The sequence below is a fragment of the Pseudoliparis swirei genome, chromosome 3 (assembly GCF_029220125.1).
Source record: "Pseudoliparis swirei isolate HS2019 ecotype Mariana Trench chromosome 3, NWPU_hadal_v1, whole genome shotgun sequence".
In the NCBI taxonomy this organism is placed as follows: domain Eukaryota; kingdom Metazoa; phylum Chordata; class Actinopteri; order Perciformes; family Liparidae; genus Pseudoliparis; species Pseudoliparis swirei.
Window position 1 is genome coordinate 21230569 of NC_079390.1, and position 22122 is coordinate 21252690.

Consider the following 22122-nt stretch of genomic DNA (forward strand, 5'->3'; position numbering starts at 1 on the left):
ATATTACATATATTTGTATAAATATAATTGATGAATATATTATGTAAATATATTTATATATTTGTATATATATACATATGTATGTATATATGGCTATGATATTTGCAAAGTGGAATTATTTATCGTTAAAAAGGTATCTTCAACATTTCTCAGCTTAGTCTCACAGCTTCCTTCTGTCCCTTTCTGGTACGTTGGATTCATTGGGAAAGTCAATGAATCCGTGAGTGCATCGTCCCAGGGGCTGTTAGAAACAACAACACATTTGATTTATTTTTGCCAAAAACTGTCGAGTGTGACGGACCCACATCATGACAGATGCTAACATACAATAACCATATAATAAAAACAACAGACAAATGAACACACCGCTTGCACTATCGTTGTGTTCATTTGTCTTGTTTTTTTATATGGTTGTTTTATTATATGTATAATAATGTAATAATTATGTATGCATGTACATATATACTTATATGGGATTCACATGTTCATTTCATTGGTTTTATATTAATTATTTTTTATTTTAGAATTCAACTGTTTTATATACATATATATATATACATATACATATATATATATATATATATATATATATATATTTAGACTGTATTTAATTAGTTTGTTATTCATTTAATTTGTTTTATATTATTTATTTTTTTCATTTTAGAATTATATATATATATATATATATATATATATATATATATATTCACAAATCCCATCAACCATTCTGTGAATCTCACCAAACCCCCCTACCAGGGGGGTGGTGTGAGGGATTCTTATGGCAGAGACACACGAGGTGAATCAAACCGAACCCCCCCCACACCTGCAGAAGGTGTAGGTAATTCTACACCCGGGAAAGTGTAGGAAAATTGCCTACAAACCCCCCCCGTGTGGCGGCAATGGCCGACACTCAGGGGAGGGCAGGCAAATCCCTAGAACGTTCTCCTACTGCCTTCTATGGGACTCACAGATCCGCCCCACTCCTTTCAATGAAGGAGCAGTGCCGTCTGCTGGAAATCACTCGTATTACATACTCTGATTCGCTGCTCCGTGACGTCACAGGCGACACAGTCTTTGAAGCGAGCATTGTGACGTCACTCAACCCACCAGTTCTAACTGGTTCTGTGCCGTGACGTCACAATGCTCGCTTCAAAGACTTCTCTATGGTAGTTCCGATGCGATATATCTTTGGCCACAAGTCTTTGGGGGCGCTGTTTCCCCCCTGGACACGAGGCAAAGAGAACTCGTATGTTCCCCTTTGAGTGAGAGGCGACCAGTGTTGCCAGGTCCGCGGTTTTGAAGTGTTGCCGCGGGTTGAATTCTTTGTCCGCTGGTTCGGGTAGACCTATTTTGCATGCAAATTACATGAATATCTTTAAATAAAAATCCATATTTTAAATGAAATAATGTATTTATACCCAAATCCTACCAAACTGACTCCAGATCAGCACGTACACACATGGACATGGGACACGCCCACAAACACACACGCACCTTAACGCACCTAAAAACAGTACATTCATGTTGTCCAGGCAGGGAGGAAGAGAGAAAAGGAAGAGAAAGCCTAAAGACAAAGCAACAGGTTGAGTTCTGATATTGGGCTGGTTTTTGGGCTGGTTTTATTGGCCATTGGGGTGGTTTTGTCACACAGACCTGGCAACCCTGAGCAGCACACGCACACCTGAGCCTCGCGCAGCGTCTTTTCGCGACTCTTTTTCGGACAAACGGTTACACGTAAGTACGCCGCATTTTGTCAATGAAGTTACTTAATGAACGGTTCTCAGTTGTATATGTTGGTCAACTGCTTCTATAGTTTACTTTACTTGTGTTGGTTAGCATTGTAACACTGTGTGTTGTGAGCACCGTAAGGTTAGTATTGAATGGGACGTATTTAATGTATATTGTTGTGTGTGTAACGTGGTCAACATCAACAGGAACTCATTGGCTTGTCTTTATGAATAATATTAGTTTAAATGGGTAATTACTACAGTATTCGTTTGTCTGTCAACATTTTGCGAAAAAAACAACCAATGAACACTCAGTAAATCACAAAGGACCGACCCACCTCACAGGTGAGGCTCATTAGCAACCTGTCAGTCAGAGAACCAGAGAATACGGCCTGGAAAACTGCCTCATTATATAGAGAGCTGATTAATGAATTTCAAAATGTGCAATTAGTTTTTTTTAATCGATTGACAGCCCTAATATTAATATGTATATTATATATGTACATATATTATATATATATACATTTATTAAAAATAAATACTACACTATACAACTCTACTTTTTTTCAGTAAAGTTCTTTATGTGCAGGTTGCACGTTTAGTCCAGTGATTCTCGATTTACAGAGCAGGCCTCCAAAGGGTCACAAGGTCAATCTAAGAAGGGGTTCTAATTGTTATTGTAAGGTTTGTGAATGCCCCCAAAAAGTGATGAAAATACTGTTACAGGTTTGATTTTCAGCAATGTGGGGTATTTTTTATAAGCTTATCATAAAACATGTTTTAAATGAAACCATAGCTGTCATGTTTAGTGCAGCAAAAAGTCAAATATTTACCAATAAAGTAAGTGTCGCCTAGTGCAGTTATTTATAGATAGATATAATATAATATACATATATATTAATATAATATACATATATATATGTATATATAAATATGTATATACTATACATATATATTTATATATATACTTATATATTAGTGCTGTGAAAAATAACGCGTTAACTCAGTTAATCCAATTACAGGTTTAACTAGTTTTTTTTTTTTAACACATTTAACGCATGCGCAGAATGAGCTTCCAATCCGTCTGTTGTTGGTCGTCGGGACGAAAAAAAAGTCACTTGCAAAATGAGCTTCCAATACACCACTTCAACCTGAACTCTGTCCGCTCTCATGCAGACGGTCTGTTCATCGGTAATGATCCTTCCGCAGGTTCACCTCCGGAAACCTTGTTACGACTTTTACTTCCTGTAGATCAGGGTCTCAACACGTCGATCGCGACCTGTCAGTCGATCGCGGCGTAGTGTCGGTAGATCGCATGACATTAAAAAGATTGGCCCGCCCCCTGACATGTTCTCTATAGCACGTCTTTGTTCTTTTATTAAACTAAACGTCTGTTGTTGATCGTATCTCCACAGCAGCATGTCATTTCTGTCTCACTTATCGATCTCCGTCTGGCGGTGCCACAGAGCTCCGTGCGCGCGCATCGGGACCGAGCAAAAAAAAAGTCACTTGTCAATCTGTCCACCTTTAGATTGTATCATGGTGGAGTTAATGGTTGACAAACAAGAGAAACATGCTCTGTTTCACCCTCCTGTTACCTTTACATTTACGAACATATTTTACCCTCGGGGTCAATTTGACCCCAGCAATTAAAACCTCCAGAAAATTATTAGAATTAATATTGCTTCCCAAGTTTAAGTGTGAGGTACTTTATGTTTGTTTGTTGACTACCTAAATAGCCCTTTAAATAAAAAAAAAAGTTGATATTTCTTATGTTTGACAGTGAAAAACAGCCTGGGGTCAAATTGACCCCAAAGAACACCGACATTAAACATTGAATGGGGTCAAATTGACCTGAAAGGTAACAGGAGGGTTAAACATTCTGTTTAGGATGAAGATGTATTAATGTTCCATATGGAAGAAAACTGCTAAATAACTGCTGAGTTGCAGCACCATTGTATAGAAGAATGTATAAATGTATATATCCGTCTTTTGTCATAAATCTCTATGTTCTCACAAAATATAACGAGAATATCGGTAATATGTGATTAATCATGATTAATCCACAAAAACCTGTGATTAATCCGATTAAAAATTTTAATCGTTTCACAGCCCTATTATATATGTATATTATATACATATATATATTATATAAATATATATTTATTTTATATATATATATACATTCATAAATATATATACAATGTTTATTTGTATATATTTGTATAGTGTGGCCTCATTACGTGTTATTGTTGCTGCACAGTGAACGTGAGGTGGCGCTGTCCTTTTTTTACATCTTTAGTCTTTGGGGGCGCTGTTTCCCCCCTGGACACGAGGCAAAGAGACCCCGTATGTTCCCCTTTGAGCGAGAGACGACCAGTGTTGCCAGGTCCGCGGTTTTGAAGTGTTGCCGCGGTTTGGATTTTTTGTCCGCTGGTTCGGGTAGACCCATTTTGCATGCAAATTACATGAATATCTTTAAATAAAAATCAATATTTTAAATGAAATAATTTATTTATACCCAAATCCTACCAAACTGACTCCAGATCAGCACGTACACCAGGCACGTGCACAGATAGACCCCTAGTGGTGCTCAAGCACCAGCCCTTTTGCCCTGGATGAGAAAAGTGCCCTTTTTGCTGGAGCCCACTTTTTTTCTTCATTAATAAGTATTTAAGAATAAAAAATAGTCTCTGTCATCAAGTCCTCCCAAATGTGTTTGGATATCTGTCGGGGCATTTATTGGAGTTCTTATGAGAATTTCGCCCCGACATGCTCCGCGGCGCTCACGAGCCCCAGCCGCGCCCCCGCCGCGCGCCCCTCCCTCCTCCTCCTCCACTTCCTCCTCCGCGCAGTGCTCCTCGCGCCACCAAACGGGTGCACCTCCTTCTCCTCTGACCCGCAGCATCAGACACACAGGTCATGAGTCATGACGGTGTTTGTCCCCTGACGTTATTTGGTGATAAATTAACCACAACTGAAAATATAACGTCACAACTGGTCCGACGTTTCCTAAAAAAAAATAAACAAACACAAATTCCCGAAATCCGTGATTTCAAAGCCTCGTCCAGCTGTTTACTGACCTCATGTTTGAGAGAGAGAGAGAGATAGAAATAGAGAGAGAGAGAGAGATCTCTTTTATAAATGCCATTTAGACAATTTCGATAGTATGTTGAATTTATTAATTCATTTTTATAAATGTCACAATAATTCACAGCTAGAACAGAGCAGCTAAACTATGCTAACAATAGCTCTCGGTGTCATGCTATCCATGTGCCACATTGTTTGATGTGGTATGTTTCTCTTTGTTTTGTCTGTTCCAGTTTTACAAAGATCAATCTTGTATGAGTAATTGCAGAGGGTGAAAAGAGTAAACGCAAGAAAAAACAACACTTGTAATAGCTTCTTACTAACCAAGAGTGATGTCATGCTGGGAAATATCAGATTGAGGCCTTATAATTTTTTTACAGAAGTTTGATATTTCCCGGCATGACCGAACGGTCGAGGTTAGTACGTTGTTTATTATATGTCATTTTTGGCTCCTATTATTTTGTAAATGAAAATAAATTGTAATTGTTAACAGCAAACATGTCATTTTGTTCAACTCTCATGTCTTCTCACGACACAATGTGTTTCAAGTGTTGCTAGCAACCAACTCCTGAACTTGGAAAAATCATTTTGGCGATGGGTGCCCTTTTTTTTGGTTTGAGCACCTGCCCCCCAAAATGTCTGTGCAAGTGCCTGACGTACACACATGGACATGGGACACGCCCACATACACACACTTTAAAAGCAGTGTATATGGTTTGGCACGGGCATATTTTGAGTTCTGATATTGGGCTGTTTTTTCGGCTGGTTTTATTGGCCATTGGGCTGGTTTTGGGCTGGTTTTGATTGGCCATTGGGCTGGTTTTGTCACACAGACCTGGCAACCCTGAGCAGCACACTCACCTGAGCCTCGCGCAGCGTCTTTTCGCGGCTCTTTTCGGACCAACAGTTACACGTAAGTACGCCGCATTTTGTCAATGAAGTTACTTAATGAACGGTTCTCAGTTGTATATGTTGGTCAACTGCTTCTATAGTTTACTTTACTTGTGTTGGTTAGCATTGTAACACTGTGTGTTGTTAGCACCGTACGGTTAGTATTGAATGGGACGTATTTAATGTATATTGTTGTGTGTGTAACGTGGTCAACATCAACAGGAACTCATTGGCTTGTCTTTATGAATAATATTAGTTTAAATGGGTAATTACTACAGTATTCGTTTGTCTGTCAACATTTTGCGAAAAAAACAACCAATGAACACGCAGTAAATCACAAAGGACCGACCCACCTCACAGGTGAGGCTCATTAGCAGCCTGTCAGTCAGAGAACCAGAGAACACGGCGCGGAAAACTGCCTCATTATATAGAGAGCTGATTAATGAATTTCAAAATGTGCAATTCGTTTTTTTAAATCGATTGACAGCCCTAATATTAATATGTATATTATATATGTATATTATATCTGTACATATATTATATATGTATATTATATATATATAAATTTATTAAAAATAAATACTACACTATACAACTCTACTTTTTTTCAGTAAAGTTCTTTATGTGCAGGTTGCACGTTTAGTCCAGTGATTCTCGACTTAAAGAGCAGGCCTCCAAAGGGTCACAAGGTCAATCTAAGAAGGGGTTCTAATTGTTCTTGTAAGGTTTGTGAATGCCCCAAAAAAGTGATGAAAATACTGTTACAGGTTTGATTTTCAGCAATGTGGGGTATTTTTATAAGCTTATCATAAAACATGTTTTAAATGAAACCATAGCTGTCATGTTTAGTGCAGCAAAAAGTCAAATATTTACCAATGAAGTAAGTGTCGCCTAGTGCAGTTATTTATAGATAGATATAATATAATATACATATATATTAATATCATATATGTATATATAAATATGTATATACTATACATATATATATATTTATATATATACTTATATATGTATATTATATACATATATATATTATATAAATATATATTTATTTTATATATATATATACATTCATAAATATATATACAATGTTTATTTGTATATATTTGTATAGTGTGGCCTCATTACGTGTTATTGTTGCTGCACAGTGAACGTGAGGTGGCGCTGTCCTTTTTTTACATCTTTATCGAGCCGCCAGGAAACACGAAGAAGAACGAGCAGGAGATGACCTGTACCGGAAGTAGACTTCAAAGTTTGTGAACTTCTTCCTCGTTGCTCGGTCTGTTTCATCAGCCACGAGATTCCACATCAAGCCGACGGAAGAGTTTCTCTCTGGGGTTTCAGAAAGATGGGAGACCCTGTCACCGAGTACACAGCCCGGCTACTGCGACAGGTAACCGCCGGCATGCGGGGGACGTAGCTCGCGTTAGCTCGCAGGCTAATCATGTGTATGTGTGACTAAAATGTTATTAAGAAAACTCGATTTAGTTACTACTTATCAGTCCAATAAATTACATCGACGAAGAACATGTAGACTCTTTATCGAGTAGGCGGTCCCCTCACATTCAGCTCACATTAATTACACCAACCGCCGCTTGTATAAAAAAACACACACAAAAAACGTTTAGGTTTGGTTTTCCTGTCAAGTTATTTGTGGGGCGTTCAGGGACGCCACATCAGCGTAGTAGTTTCACAATGTGTTCATATTGTCACAAAGCGGCGTGTTTAGTTTACTCGATGATCGAGTCTTATGAGAATAAAGAAAGCATTAAAATGAGCTGATATTTGATGTAAGTGTTGTGTGAGTAAATCCCTCTTGTACTCACTCTGAGTAAATATATAAGTAAAGCTATTAATCATAATAAAGGTGCATATTGCAGGTAGATCAGCCAGCTAGATGTTACGTTTACGGACTGGTGAGTGCAGTTCGTTTGGGGCTCATCTATGGCTCTGAACACTGGTCCTTGATAGTGACGATAAAAGGGCAAAGCTTCATCATTTAGATATTATTTAAATTGTATACTAATGTAAGACTGCAACTGAGTATTTTCATTGTTGAAAATGTTTTTGTTTATTCAATAGATTATCTGTAAATAGTGGAAAGAATACCCTGTTTCTTCAAAACTCGGTTGCCGTATTCAAACTGCAAGATTTTATTCTGAAAAACAGCCTTAAATCCAAAGATATTCAGTGGATTATCATGTATGACAAAGAAAATCCTGCAAATCATCACATTTGAGATTCTGAAACCAGGGAAGCCTCGTCACTTCTACATAATTTTTTCAATTAATCAATTTTCAGAATAGTTTAATTTACTGTGTTGATTATTTGACTAAATGTTTAAACTTTTATTCAATTACAGTCGAGTCATGAGTGAGCTTTTCATCAGTGTCTGTGTTCTCTGTTAAAATTGATTTCAATGCATCTTAACACAATATATTTGTTTTTCGGATTCTGTGGGAAAGTTCACTTGACTTTCCGGAAGTCTTTTGGACTTTGAATGTTTGTCACTTTGTGTTCTGTAGCTTTTGGTTTCATTGTGACTCTTTTTGAGGTGCTATAAACCTCTTTACGGCCCACGTTATTATCAGAGTTCCTCCTGGTGACAGCGGTGGTTTTAATATTTATTGAAAACCCATCTTTGGTGGCTGAATGTATAGATTCAGATTCACTGTAGAAAATCACGGATTGACTGTTAAAAATCACAGGAAGTTTATGTAAACAAAAGAAAAACCCATCAGTGGATTATTTTGACACATGTTTATTCGCAGGGATGACGATAATTTGAAAATGCCCAAAAGTATGTCATATCGGTGTTAAAATACGACTGAGACTGCATATGAAGTTCAGCTGGGTGTCTCCGGTTCTCTGCAGGAACGAGCTCCTGCGCCACGAGTTAACATCGGTTCCTTGTTTTGTTTCACAGGAACAGGAGATCCGGAGTCTCTCTGCCGAGATCGAGAGCCTGAAGAAGCCGCAGACCCTCGGTCCATCCCAAGAAATGGATGAGCTGCGGGATGAAAACACCAAGCTGAAGTACCGCGTCAACATCCTCAAGAAGGTGAGCGACGCAACAAGCGACGCAGCAGGCGAAGCAGCAGGGGGCGCTCCTGAAAAACAGCAGCTGATCTCACTCTTCCTCCGTTTGTTAGTTCAGCTGTTCAAAAAGCGGCGATGGGGACCTGAATATATACGATCATCTAAACCTCTGAAACAAATTGGTTTGTTTAACTTGTTCCTTGTACAAACGTCAGTTGCGTAGGAGATTACAAATTAAAATCTGTCGTCAACGCAGCTGTAAAAATAAAAAAAATAAGCTGTTTGTAATTGCTCCTGCAGCACAGATTCACTTCTCCGTGCCCAGCGTGCTTGTTCCACCAGGCGACCGGCGTCACTGCCAAAATACGACTTAAAAGATTACGTCGCACATCACCCAAAATCCTCGCCTGTGTTCCCCCCCTCCTCCTCCTCATCCTCCTCCTCCTCCTGAAGCCTCTGTGCTGTGCGTCCCGCAGAGCCTGCTGCTGGAGGGGAGGACGGCCGACTGCAGCAAATCCATGACCAACATCAACCACCGGCTGCAGGAGGTTTTCGGCGAGGCCATCCGGGCCGCGTGCCCCGAGCTGGACGACCCCCCGGTGGCCGTCGCCGCCAACCAGCAGGCGAAGTTCGGAGACTACCAGTGCAACAGCGCCATGGCGCTGGCTCAGGTCAGACCGCCGTTACTCTCCCACTGGGGCCCGAATGAAAGTCGTGTTGTCGATCCTCAAACTGTAAATGTGTTTGAATTATTGCAAATCTCTCGCAGCAGATTTTAGAAGTTACAACTTATCGAAATACTGACGACACACACACACACACACACACACACATACTCTGCAGAGATGTGCTTGTGGATGCCCGGCAGGTCAGGAACACATTTTAAGCCTCTGACTTTGCGGCGTTGCAGATGCTGAAGGCTCAGGGCGTGAAAACCAATCCGAGGGAAATAGCAGAGAAGATCATCCACAACCTTCCGGACAACGACCTCATCCAGAAAACCGAAATCGCCGGACCAGGTACTGAAACACCTGGCCGGGATTCTTCTTCATGACTTTTCTTTGACCGTTGGGGGAACCCTTTGGACACAGCACCAGAGAGCTATGTCCCCGCCTTCTATTCTTAAGTTTTAGAAAGATTTGTGTTTTTATTTAACGACAGACAACGATAAGAACTTTATTAAACAAATATAACACAACGATACAAGTTGATCGTCGTCACTCATTCATTACATTTTGTAATTTTTTTTATTAGCAGTACGTCGAATGTCAGTGCAGCTTTGAGAAATGTTCATGAATGAATGAAACATTTTGCAACTGCTATGAATTCTCCATCATGTAGTAGATAATAATACATCACAAGGAAATTATTTAAAGAAATGGTTGAAATTTAAATCTAACAGGCGAGCAGAAATGCACGTTTCAGCTCCAGGTGTTCTGAGTACACGAGCCGTCCCTGACGACATCACAGGTATTAGAGGAACTACAATGGTTGATTCGGCCTCTTCCGAGAGTCGGTCGGTGGTTGTGTTGATGCCGGATGTCTCGGTAGAGTTCCAGTTTCCGCTCCCGCTTTAGTCTGTGGTGTCTTTTGTGTCTCCAGGGTTCATCAACATCCATCTGAAGAGGTCGTTTGTGTCCAAACTGTTGAGCAAACTGCTGATCAACGGCGTGCAGCCCCCCCCACTGGAGGCCAGGAAGCGGGTACGTGTAGCCAGACACGGATCAGTTCACAAGAAGTGGAGGCATTGGCTGTGCCACTTTAGTCTCTGGTGGTTGAAACGAGTATTACAATAAAGCAAATTTAGAATAAAATAGATAAGTCTAAAATGATCACGGCCACAGGAGAGAAAACATGTAAGATATTTAAGTCACACCTCATTATAACAAAAAAGAAGACATTTCCTCTTGTGGGATTAATAAAATATCCATCTACAAACATTTTAGTTTAAAAAAAAAAGAAAGTTAAATTCCACATTTTTCGATTGATCAGTTTTATATGTCTCAGATGTCTTATCTTTATTTTATTTTTTTGTGTGCGTCTCAGGTCGTGGTGGATTTCTCTTCTCCCAACATCGCCAAAGAGATGCACGTGGGCCACCTGCGCTCCACCATCATCGGGGAAAGCATGAGTCGGCTGTTTGAGTTTCTGGGCTACGACGTTGTCCGGTCAGTTCACGAAACACACGCTGCAAAGCTCACTGTCCCAGAAACACGACAAAGGGTCTCAACGGCTTCATCCACATTAATATTCCACTGAAGCTGCCGTCTTCATTTTATTGAATAGACTTATTTTCTATAAAAAAAGTAAAGTTTTCTCCTCGGGATGAGGAAAAGTTGTTGTTGCCTCAATCAATCCTCTATGAAAATGCTTAAGTCGGCATATTGGAGGAGGGTGGGCGGGGCCTGTGTCAAGTCACAAGTCAGTTTAAAGTCTTTCCAGTCGAGTCCCAAGTCGACACGGGCATGTCCAACGTCAGGAAGCAAAACTTGTTTTTTGGGGGGTTTTTTACATTCAAAGTATTCAAACTTTCTCTTAAATCTGTACGACTGTTCTCATTTTACCATGATACCGTAAGTTCCTGCATGTTTGTCTGTATTCTGTCTAAAGATGAACGTAAACAGAGGATGGATAGCTCCACCAACACGGTCCTAGAGGTGCTCACCTTCTATCGCCCTTCTCAGGTTGAACCACGTGGGAGACTGGGGGACCCAGTTCGGGATGCTGATCGCCCACCTGCATGATAAATTCCCCGACTACCTGACGAGTTGTCCGCCCATTGGTGACCTTCAGAGCTTCTACAAAGTCAGTGGTAACTCCGCGTGTTTCCGTCTATCCGTTTCCCCCACTGCTGCTCGCCATCCGAATCCTCAGGGTGCAAAGTCTCTGAAACGGACACGCGGCTAAATCAAAGACTTTAACTTCAAAGCATCACGTTGTCACTCATCATATTTAGACAAAGTCCCACTGAAGGGAAGAAGAGAACCACGAGCGGTTCTGAAAAGTAAAACTCTGGATGTGCCTTTAAACCTGCATTATGTATACTGGCCAGCAGGGGGCGACTCCTCTGGTTGCAAAAAGAAGTGTGTATAGAAGCCTATGAGAAAATGACCACTTCTCACTTGATGTATCGCCACAGTAAACATTGTACGTGGTCACTGCCACGGCGTGGTCCGTGTTTGTCGTCCTCCAACTTTAAAAAAAACGAGATGGCGACGGACAAAACGACGAACTCGAGGCTTCAAACCCGTAGTCCACAAACCGGCGGGTGACGTCACGGTGACCACGCCCACTTCTTATCTGACGGTCTGAAGCCAAAGTTCACAGGGAGGGGAAATCGCTTAATGATCGATATACATTTGATTTATTTTTGTAAATGAATGTCAATTATAAAGAGTGTAAGTTAATGCCAAGAGGGTCTGGGGAGAGTAATGTGCCTGCAGTGCAGTACTTTGCATATGTGTGTGAATACATTCTGCTCTTCACACTTCATTTACCTTTTACACCATGCTCCCTGCTCCCTTCTGTCTCCTCCTCTTCCCTTACTAAGGAGTCGAAGAAGCGTTTTGACGAAGAGGAGGACTTTAAGAAGCGAGCCTATCAGTGTGTCGTCAGGCTGCAGAGCAAAGAGCCCGACTTCATCAAAGCCTGGAACCTCATCTGTGACGTGTCCAGGAGAGGTAGACTGCATATGAAATCGGATTATAATAACTATTATATATAATATCCTCCCTAAAACACACAACGCATCTAATGAGCTGTTTTGACATAGAACTAAAGCGATGTGTGAAATCATTACTTTATTTTAACTTTGTTTGAGCTTTACTTTTTAATTTTTTTTAAATATACCAGTTCTCAAGTGAGGCTTGTTGTGCGTCTGTTTTTAGAGTTTCAGAAGGTTTACGACTGCCTGGACATCAAGATCGTCGAGAGAGGAGAGTCGTACTACCAGGACATGATGACGAAGGTGGTGAAGGAGTTCGAGGAGAGAGGTCAGTGTGCAGCGGGTCAAAGGTCAAAGGGTGGCCCTCAGTTTGAGCGCCGGGGCCTCTCCAGAGTTGAAGTTGTGACTTCATGGACCCACTTATCCAAAAGCTCTGCACCAATAATACCAAAATCCTCAGCGTTCAATGTGATGATCACCTTATAGCCTGCTGTTCGTGGTGTGACCACCAGGGGGCAATATTGACTCGCACTTCTTTCTTCAAACAGTCTCTGATATTCTTACTTTGTTTTTGGATTGTCTACTTTTCCCCATTTCACTCTTTATCTCCTTTCTCTTTTTTACCTCAAAACACACCCATTTAATTGATCTCTCTCTCTTTCCCTCTCTGTCTGTCTCTCTGTGTGTCTCTCTCTTTTTCTGTATCTCACTCTTTCTCTCTCTCCCTGTCTGTGTGTGTCTCTCTCTCTCTCTCTGTGTTTCGTGCTCTGTCTTTCTCTCTATCTCTCTCTCTCTGTGTGTCTCTCTCGCTCTCTGTGTGTGTGTGTCTCTCTCGCTCTCTCGGTCTGTCTCGCTCTCTGTCCTCTCTCTGTAGCTCACTTTTTCTCTCTCTGTCTCTCTCTCTCTGTGCACCCAACTCACCTCTCGTCCACAATCCCTATATCTCGGTTTATTTCCTCAGGCTTGTCGGAGCTGGACGAGGGTCGTTGGGTCGTCTTCGTCCCCGGTCAGCCCATCCCCCTCACCATCGTCAAGTCGGACGGCGGCTTCACCTACGACACGTCGGACCTCGCCGCGCTGCATCAGCGACTCTTCGTTGAGAAGGCCGACATGATAATCTACGTCACGGACAGCGGACAGGTGGGTGGAGAGAGGGAGAGAGGGAGGGAGAGAGAGAGAGGCTAGGGAGTTCAGACAGATGAAGATTTACAGGGAACAAATGCAGAATAAAATATAAAGAAACCTGGAAGGAAGAAGGTAAACAAAGGGGAACGGAAATACCAAAAGTTGCACGATAAAACATCTAATGGGGCGCAGAGGGGCCTTTTAGTTTGACAGCGATGTCACTGCTGTCGGTTCTGACCCGAAGGCTTTACTGCACCGCTTGTTCTTCAGGGCCGAAGGAGAACATGGACTGTAAATACAAACTCTCTTCGTCTTCACACTGCACGAAAGACAAATAGTTCCACACCACCTCAGTGTTTTAGGAATAAAATGTATCCTAAAGTCTATTGAAGCACGGACGAGAACAACTTTATTTGTTCTTGTTGGTTTTAAATATATATAAACTTAAACAACATCCAGACTACTAATTATCATTTCAATAAATCTCTCTAAAAATCCTCGTTTGAAGCTCGCCGCTCGAGCCGAAAGCCGAAGACGACGTTGTGTCCGTCTCAGGCTGCACGCTGGGCTTTAAAATGAAGACGGGCGTCTGCAGCAGAAGCTAGATGGATGATGTCATTAATGACTTGATATTAATATTAATTTCTGGAAGTTTCAAAAGGACACAAAAAGATGACTGACGTCGAGCTTTCCACTCATCCTGAGAAATACATTAAGTCAACGTTTATGCGCTAGGCTGCACCTATTCTTGTACACATGAGCCATCGTAAGTGTTTGAGTCCCATCAGCAGGTTTTATTTGTCCGACGCTGAAAAACGAAACGCCTGCTAAACTACCGACGTTCCTATTGGCCGGCGGCAGAGACGTCGAAGTTCTATCTTTATCTGGGAAGTCTAACGTGACGTCTGTGTTCCCTCCTCTCAGGCCACGCACTTCCAGGTGGTGTTTGCTGCAGCTCAGATGATCGGCTGGTACGACCCCCAGGTGACCCGGGTGGAGCACGCGGGCTTTGGAGTGGTGCTGGGGGAAGACAAGTACGTTTAAATCTTTGCGTTATTTTGAAAGGGTTTAGTTTAAATCCGCCAAAGTCCCCCGGCAACACGAACGAACGCAGCGGTGAGTGGTGTAACTCGGTTGTCCCCCTGACCCAAACGATAGTCTCACGGAACAAAGTCTTTGTAACAAAGTCGATCATCAGGACCTGGGAACTCGTCGTCTTTTATCTCGTCTCCCAGATTGAATGTTTTTGAGGTCCTTTTTGTTTTTCTTCCTCTTCCCCGTCCTTCTCGCTCAGGAAGAAGTTTAAGACGCGTTCTGGAGAAACGGTGAGGCTGATGGACCTGCTGGACGAGGGGCTGAAGAGGTCCATGGACAAGCTGAAGGAGAAGGAGCGGGACAAGGTGAGAACTGCATCGTCACGTCCACAGCGACTGATGAAGAACGGCGAGGAGGAGGGAGACGCCGTTCTTCATCACGTCAGTTATTTCTGACCGTGGGGCTCGTAGTTTATAACTTAACTCGCCATGAGTCAGTGGGGGACCCGGGCTGTGTTCATGAGGGTCAGTGGGGGACCCGGGCTGTGTTCAAGAGTCAGTTTTTATCAATGGGCAGACGTCAACAGGTGGATTAAAGAACACATTTAAGGTGGTATTAATCTGAGGGGAGCAGTAGCCTTAAGGTGGATCTACATATATTTTCAGGCCACTTTCCAGCTGCGACCGGCTTGTATATTTAGATGTTTTCTGTCTTTTTTGGACCCAGATCTCGTTGGTTCAGAGTCAAATATCTTCAGAAATGTTTGACGAGCTTCCATCAACTTTTGGGGCAGACGTTCACATTCCCAGGACGATAAATACGACCGACTTTGGTGTTCCTCTGACTTTTCTACACGTTGAGTAGGAAAACTAAAATAAAGAAAATGTAATGCATTTTTAAAAAGCCCACAGGGCCGGCGTAATGCTCGTATATGAGGAGGGAGGTCGGCCTGGACCCCCCCCCCCCCCCCCCAACGACGACACACTGCAACTGAAAAGATTTAAATTGCGGGACAATCAACTTGATGTTTTTTTTCTTTTCTTTTTTTCTTAAAGAAAGAAAGTTTGAAGACAAATAAACAAAAGACAAATCCGTCTGCAGCGACTCGGGAGCTGCGTCGGTGTAATTGTAATATCTTTTAACTCCGAGGCGTCGCCGTTCCCGGCCGGCTGTTTCATAATTAATCACCTCTCCAAAGTCTCTGCCTTGTTTGTCTTATTTCTCTCCGGTTATCGTCAGAAATACAGCGCACTCTTTAAGCTTGTATTTCAATCGGCTCGGGTCCAACGTTTAATCTTTGACAAGCAGCCGTTTTAGTATTAAGAAAGAGGGGATGCCTTCCAGTCAGCCGCTCGTTATTTCCGCCGATCGCCCTGAGTGACGAAGCTTATTTCTTTTACAGTAGACAAAATAATTATTCTCGCCTTCATCCTGAACCGAGCCGAATCTTTCTGATCACTTTGGGAGACGGCCGCGTCTGAAATGTAAATGAAACGAAGCCACGGGGGGTTTGTTCTTTCTTTTTCCCCTCTTCTCATCTCAGCTGTGAGGGCGGCTCGACCACAGGTGGTCTCTCTTGAACGCGCACCTCTTATTGTCACGTCTGCCGCCTCACAGAGACTTCTTTATGGCTGGAAACGCGTGTGTGTGTGTGTCACGCTGAATCACAACACGTTGGATAACGCTTCATCAGCAGGAAAACACACATTTTTGCCCCGATGTTCCGAGAACCACGATCCCAAGGATTCCTCGTGGCGGGAGGAAGAGTACCGTTGGTCCTTAGAAGTAGAGAGGAAACTCCAAGCCGGTTAATTTTAAATTCTACAGCTTATTATTATATATTTTTTTGCTTAATTGTGGGGAAAGTGCCGGCCACAAGTTCCCGAACGTCAAGACGACGTCTTCAAACGTCCTCGACGTAAATATACCACATTTTAAAACAATCTGTCCAGAATGAAGCCCCCCGACCCCCCCCTCTGCCCAAAAGAATAAACTCCATCGCTGCTTTCTGCTTCCCTTTAATTGGTTTTAGTGTCCGAGGTTGTCATGGCGATCGTTTCCTCCGTCCAGGGAGAAGGCTTGATGTGTGTGTGTGCGTGGGGGTTACCACTCACGTTATTTGCCACTGTCCCCTGGTGCAGCTGGACCTCGTTAAAAAAAAAGTGTGTGTTTGGTAGTTTAGGAACAGGAAGCGTTTTTTTTTCGTCCGCTCACCTCTTTATTTCGTTCCAGCTCGTCTCTGGATTCGACTCCGACACGACGTGTTCCGGAGCTCGCTCCTTCATCCCGAGCCGGCCGCTCGCCGCCGTCTTGACTCCACGCGGCGACCCCTCGCGTCTCTTTTAATTCGCCTGTACGTCGTTGAGGGATTCGGGAAGGAGCCGAGCGAACGGGCGGGTCGGGTTCTCCTTTCTGTTTACGTATCAAGCGGACGACTCGGTGCCGCGTGAACAGCCGATGTTTTTTTTAATGCCGGCCAACAAAGTTCCCCTGCAGGCTCTTCTGGCCGGGCGCTCCGCGTCGGTCCGGGTCCCATCTGCTCACCCCCCTCATTAAAAGCGACCCCGGCCCGTTGTTTTCACCGCTTCGTGTTGCGCAACGCTCTGTTCCTCTGTTCTAGAGTTTCCTCGTGTCCCATTTTCTTTCTTCTTCTTTTTATTAAATACTTCTGTCTCCTGTTATGTTCGGCGCTTTCCTGACTGGATCGCCGGTCTCCTACGTTCCCCGACCTCTTTGCTCCGCTGTCCCGCCGCCACGGGCCGCTGCGATTGGTCGATTTATTAATAAGTCAGCTGTCGCACAATTAGCGGATTATCAAAAATATTGTTATTTATTCGATTCGGTTTATTTTATATAGCCCAATATCACGTATCTGCTCACCAGGCAGGAGGCATCAGACCCGCCAGGTCCGATGGACCCGACGTGAAGTCACAAGGACTCCAGGGAGGAAGCTGAGTGAATAATGTGTGATGGAGAGATGAGAATTCATCCATAAGGAGAGAGAGAAGAGGAGAGAGGTGCTCAGTGTATCCTAAGCCAGGGGTGTCAAACTCATCTTCACGGTGGGCCACATCAGCGTCATGGCCACCTCTTAAAGGGCCGGTGTAACTGAAGCAGTGTATAAACTACTCCCGAACATATTGTTAAATAACTCTTTGCATTTGATTATTGTTTGTTCGAGAGTAGAAATATTGTACACAAGAACATTTCTCTAATATTATAACACAAATCCATTTAATGTGTAACCTTCAAAATAAAAGCACGGTATATAAAGGTGATCATACAGTATGTCTTTCAAGCCGTCAGGGACGCATAAAATGACGCGGTGGGCTGCATTCGGCCCGCGGGCCTTGTGTTTGACCCCTGTGCTCTAAGCCTATAGCAGCATCTCTAGGGGCGGGACCAGGTGAACCTGACTCAGCCCGAACTATAAGACCATCAAGAGGAAAGTCTTCAGTCTCCATGAGGTGACTGTGTCTGCCTCCAGGACTGAAGGTGGAAGCTGTTCCATAAAAGAGGAGGAGCTTGATACCTGAAGGCTCTGCTCCCATCCTACTATTATCAAGCTGAATGAACACCTGGGGCCTCGTCTCGCACCCCGCCGGTTGTAATCTCCACACGCAGTGCCCACTGGCACCCGGCGACGCGACTTTCTCACATTTTATTATTTGACTGAATTCCTCTCCTCCCCTGTCAGACGTCCGTTCGTCTGACTTCTCGTGTCGCGTCGCTGTCCCAAGAGATCCCGCTCGGCCGGGCGGGGATGAAACCGCTCCGTTCATCTGTGTTCAACCCAGAAGACCCAGACCAACAACCAGCGTTCATCTACTCACCGTGCTTTAGTTAGATTTTGTCCTTTTCAACTAGAATAAACCTGTGCAATAAATGAAAACCATAATAAGGCACGACTTTTGAAACGAAAGCAAATTTATTATTACAATAACTACTTAAATAGCTCTTATTATGGTGCTTTTGTAGTTCAACTATGTTGAGGAAATGTTATTTTCTGTATTCTTGTTCTTAGTTTGTACTCTAGGTTGAATGCACTTATTGTAAGTCGCTTTGGATAAAAGTGTCTGCTAAACGACATGTAATGTAACTAGATATTCTCGTTAATGGAATACATGATGAACTAGAACGGGCACTCGGTAGAGCGCATACCTTCGCATATCACAAGATTGGGCATTGAATTATGAGCATTAGTTGCATGCCAATTGCAAGGGCTATGGTAAAAAGAAGATTTTGACCTTTTCATGACTTTGACCCGATCGATCCCAAAATCTAATCAAATGGTCCCCGGATAATAACCAATCATCCCACCAAATTTCATGCGATTCGGTTTAATACTTTTTGAGTTATGAGAGTAACACGCATACAAATAAATAAATAAATACACGGCGGTCAAAACATTACCTTCCGCATTTTCAAGGTAATTATAAATATATTATTTCAACCCCAATATCTCCTTATTTAATTTATTTATATCAGCAGCTGAAACCCAGTCCTCAGTAAATCACTATTTCCTCCCGTTTGTAAATATTGTTTAACAATGACACCATGAATGTGTCTTCTGTTTTCTCACGTCGTAATGGGTTTCCCGTCGTGTCGTATTCTCTCGTCTCCTGCCGTCGCGTCGCGTCGCCCTTCAGCTTCCCGTTCCCTAATATAATACTGCGCCGCGTTGGGACCCGTCCTTCTCGTCTCGTCGGCTCCACAGAAAGTGTCGGCGCTCCAGTCGCGTCTGGAATAACTTCTGCGTAACTTCCTTCCCCGTGGTGTCGCTCACGGAGGCGACGGCTGAATAAGTCAATTTAATCTTTGCCCTCGGGCGACAAAGAGATTCATCATTTGGATAAAATTCAAGCTGGATGGTTTTTACCGTTAGAGACATAAGGTGGCGTGCCGCCGGCGGTAATTACCAGCTGATAAAAGTTAGTTATCTGAAATATTTAAAGCCTTTTTAGGATTGTTGGGGAGGAGTCTTAAGTCTCCTGTTTTACAGGGTTCGTAGGGTCATGGAAAACCTGGAAAAGTCATGGAATTTTAAAATGTTATTTTCCAGGCCTGGAAAAGTCATGAAAAAAACGTAAATCATAAAAGTTGTGGAAAAGTCATGGAAATGTGTTATCACATGTTCACTGACGCCGAGTTTAAAATAATTAATGTTTTTCAAAGACAGACGCTCAAAATATAAGCCGGCGTACGCTCTCAATACGCAAAATGTTCTAAATTGTTAATGTTTATACCGAGATTTCAGTTTGGTCGTGGACATTTGGTTAAGAGTCCTGGAATGTTTAAGAACCCTGGTTTTATTAAACGTTACTTTTCTTTTTTCCGAAACCAGGTCCTGACCCCGGAGGAGCTGACCAAAGCCCAGCGCTCCGTCGCCTTCGGCTGCATCAAGTACGCCGACCTGTCGCACAACCGCGTCAACGACTACGTCTTCTCCTTCGACAAGATGCTGGACGACCGCGGCAACACGGCGGCGTACCTGCTCTACGCCTTCACGCGCATCAGGTGACGCAGCCGATGTTCCCCGGCCTCGAATTCCGGCGTCGGCTTCAATTCGAACGTTAAATTACTGAAAACATTCATCTTTGCCACCAGATGTGTGTTTTTTTAAATTATTTTGTTTGTATTAATCGTGGTAGAGGTTAGGGCTTCGACTATAAATCGATTATTGGAATAGTTGGCAACGCATTTCAAGTATAAAGCAGAACTAGAGGTGAGTTCTTCCGTGGTGGATGGCGTAAAATAAATGACTGTTTCCACGGAGAAAAGCAACAGAGATAAGCCCCGCCCCCTCTCAGGCACGAGTGAACCATAAATAGTCGGGCGAGTGAAGCGTCGTTTCTTGAATAAAAGGTTGGAAATTAATGTTTTTTTTTCTTTTTTTATCCGATTAATTGAAAAAATAATCTACAGATTAATCGATTTTTAAAATAATAGTTGGTTGCAGCCCTCGCCGTACCTGTTTTAACGAGCGGTGCGTTTCCCGACGGCGTCCCGCAGGTCCATCGCCCGCCTGGCCAACATCGACGAGGCCACGCTGAGGAGGGCCGCCGAGACCTCGGAGGTCCGGCTGGAGCACGAGAAGGAGTGGAAGCTGGGCAAGTGCATCCTGCGCTTCCCCGAGGTCCTCCACAAGATGCTGGACGACCTGCTGCTGCACTCGCTCAGCGACTTCCTGTACGAGCTCGCCACCACCTTCACGGAGTTCTACGACAGCTGCTACTGCGTGGAGAAGGACCGGCAGACGGGTACGTCTAGAGGGGGGGCGGGCCTCCACCTGTTGGTCCTCCACCTATTGGTCCTCCTCTTGTTGGTCCTCCACCTGTTGGTCCTCCACCTGTTGGTCCACTTGTTAGTCCTCCACCCGTTAGTCCTCCACCTGTTAGTCCTCCACCTGTTGGTCCACTTGTTAGTCCTCCTCTTGTTAGTCCTCCTCTTGTTAGTCCTCCACTTGTTAGTCCTCCATCTGTTGGTCCTCCTCTTGTTAGGCCTCCTCTTGTTAGTCCTCCACTTGTTAGTCCTCCACCTGTTGGTCCTCCACCTGTTGGTCCTCCTCTTGTTAGTCCTCCACCTGTTGGTCCTCCACCTGTTGGTCCTCCACCTGTTGGTCCTCCTCTTGTTAGTCCTCCACCTGTTGGTCCTCCTCTTGTTAGTCCTCCACCCGTTAGTCCTCCATTTGTTAGTCCTCCTCTTGTTAGTCCTCCACCTATTGGTCCTCTTGTTAGTCCTCCACCTATTGGTCCTGCACCTATTGGTCCTTCTCTTGTTGGTCCTCCACTTGTTAGTCCTCCACCCGTTAGTCCTCCTCTTGTTAGTCCTCCACCTGTTAGTCCTCCTCTTGTTGGTCCTCCTCTTGTTAGTCCTCCACCTGTTGGTCCACTTGTTAGTCCTCCACCCATTAGTCCTCCTCTTGTTAGTCCTCCACCTGTTGGTCCTCCTCTTGTTAGTCCTCCACCCGTTAGTCCTCCTCTTGTTAGTCCTCCACCTGTTGGTCCTCCACCTTTTGTTAGTCCTCCTCTTGTTAGTCCTCCACCTGTTGGTCCTCTTGTTTTATAAACTGATCCTCTTCCTGTGTAGCCGTGTCTCCGTCGTGTTTCCCTGACGTGTTCCTCTCTCCAGGCGAGGTGGTGAAGGTCAACATGTGGAGGATGCTGCTCTGCGACGCCACGGCCTCCGTCATGGCCAAGTGCTTTGACATCCTGGGCATCAACCCCGTCGGGAGGATGTGATGTCACGGCGGCGGGAGGGAGAAGCGGCGACGCCCTCAACGGTCTCGTGTCGCAGACCCCCAAAAAAACAACTCCCAGAACTTTTAGAATGAAGGTCTGGTCTCCACCAGGAGACGGCCCTTATGTTCAGTTCAATAATCAACAGTTCATGTAAAGTTTTTTTAATTTTATTAAAGAACCGATGTGAAGCCCAAACAAATGACCCAGTGTGTCACTGTTGTCTCTGTTTAAAGACGTGTTTTTGATCTGTAAACACTCGAGAAATAATTTTGTTATCAGACGCGTCAGAAAACTGACGGCACAGGGAGAC

At 43.6% G+C, this 22122-nt stretch overlaps 1 protein-coding gene across 1 annotated transcript; it reads left to right on the forward strand.

The window, feature by feature from the left end:
• Positions 1 to 6947: 6947 nt before the first annotated feature.
• Positions 6948 to 22014, forward strand: rars1 (arginyl-tRNA synthetase 1). The gene is made up of 15 exons (XM_056408831.1): positions 6948 to 7101; positions 8635 to 8769; positions 9224 to 9418; positions 9658 to 9766; positions 10350 to 10450; positions 10794 to 10915; positions 11432 to 11552; positions 12298 to 12427; positions 12635 to 12739; positions 13373 to 13551; positions 14461 to 14570; positions 14831 to 14936; positions 19916 to 20088; positions 20584 to 20831; positions 21703 to 22014. Exons 1-15 carry the CDS (start codon positions 7057 to 7059, stop codon positions 21810 to 21812), a joined length of 1989 nt encoding a protein of 662 aa, XP_056264806.1. The 5' UTR covers positions 6948 to 7056; the 3' UTR covers positions 21813 to 22014.
• The last annotated feature ends 108 nt before the right edge of the window (positions 22015 to 22122 follow it).

Coding starts and splice junctions, on each gene's coding strand:
- rars1 (XM_056408831.1), top strand. CDS start 7,057: ATGGGAGACCCTGTCACCGAGTACACAGCCCGGCTACTGCGACAG. Junction 10,451..10,793: donor CACTGGAGGCCAGGAAGCGG/GTACGTGTAGCC, acceptor TGTGCGTCTCAG/GTCGTGGTGGATTTCTCTTC. Junction 10,916..11,431: donor CTGGGCTACGACGTTGTCCG/GTCAGTTCACGA, acceptor CGCCCTTCTCAG/GTTGAACCACGTGGGAGACT.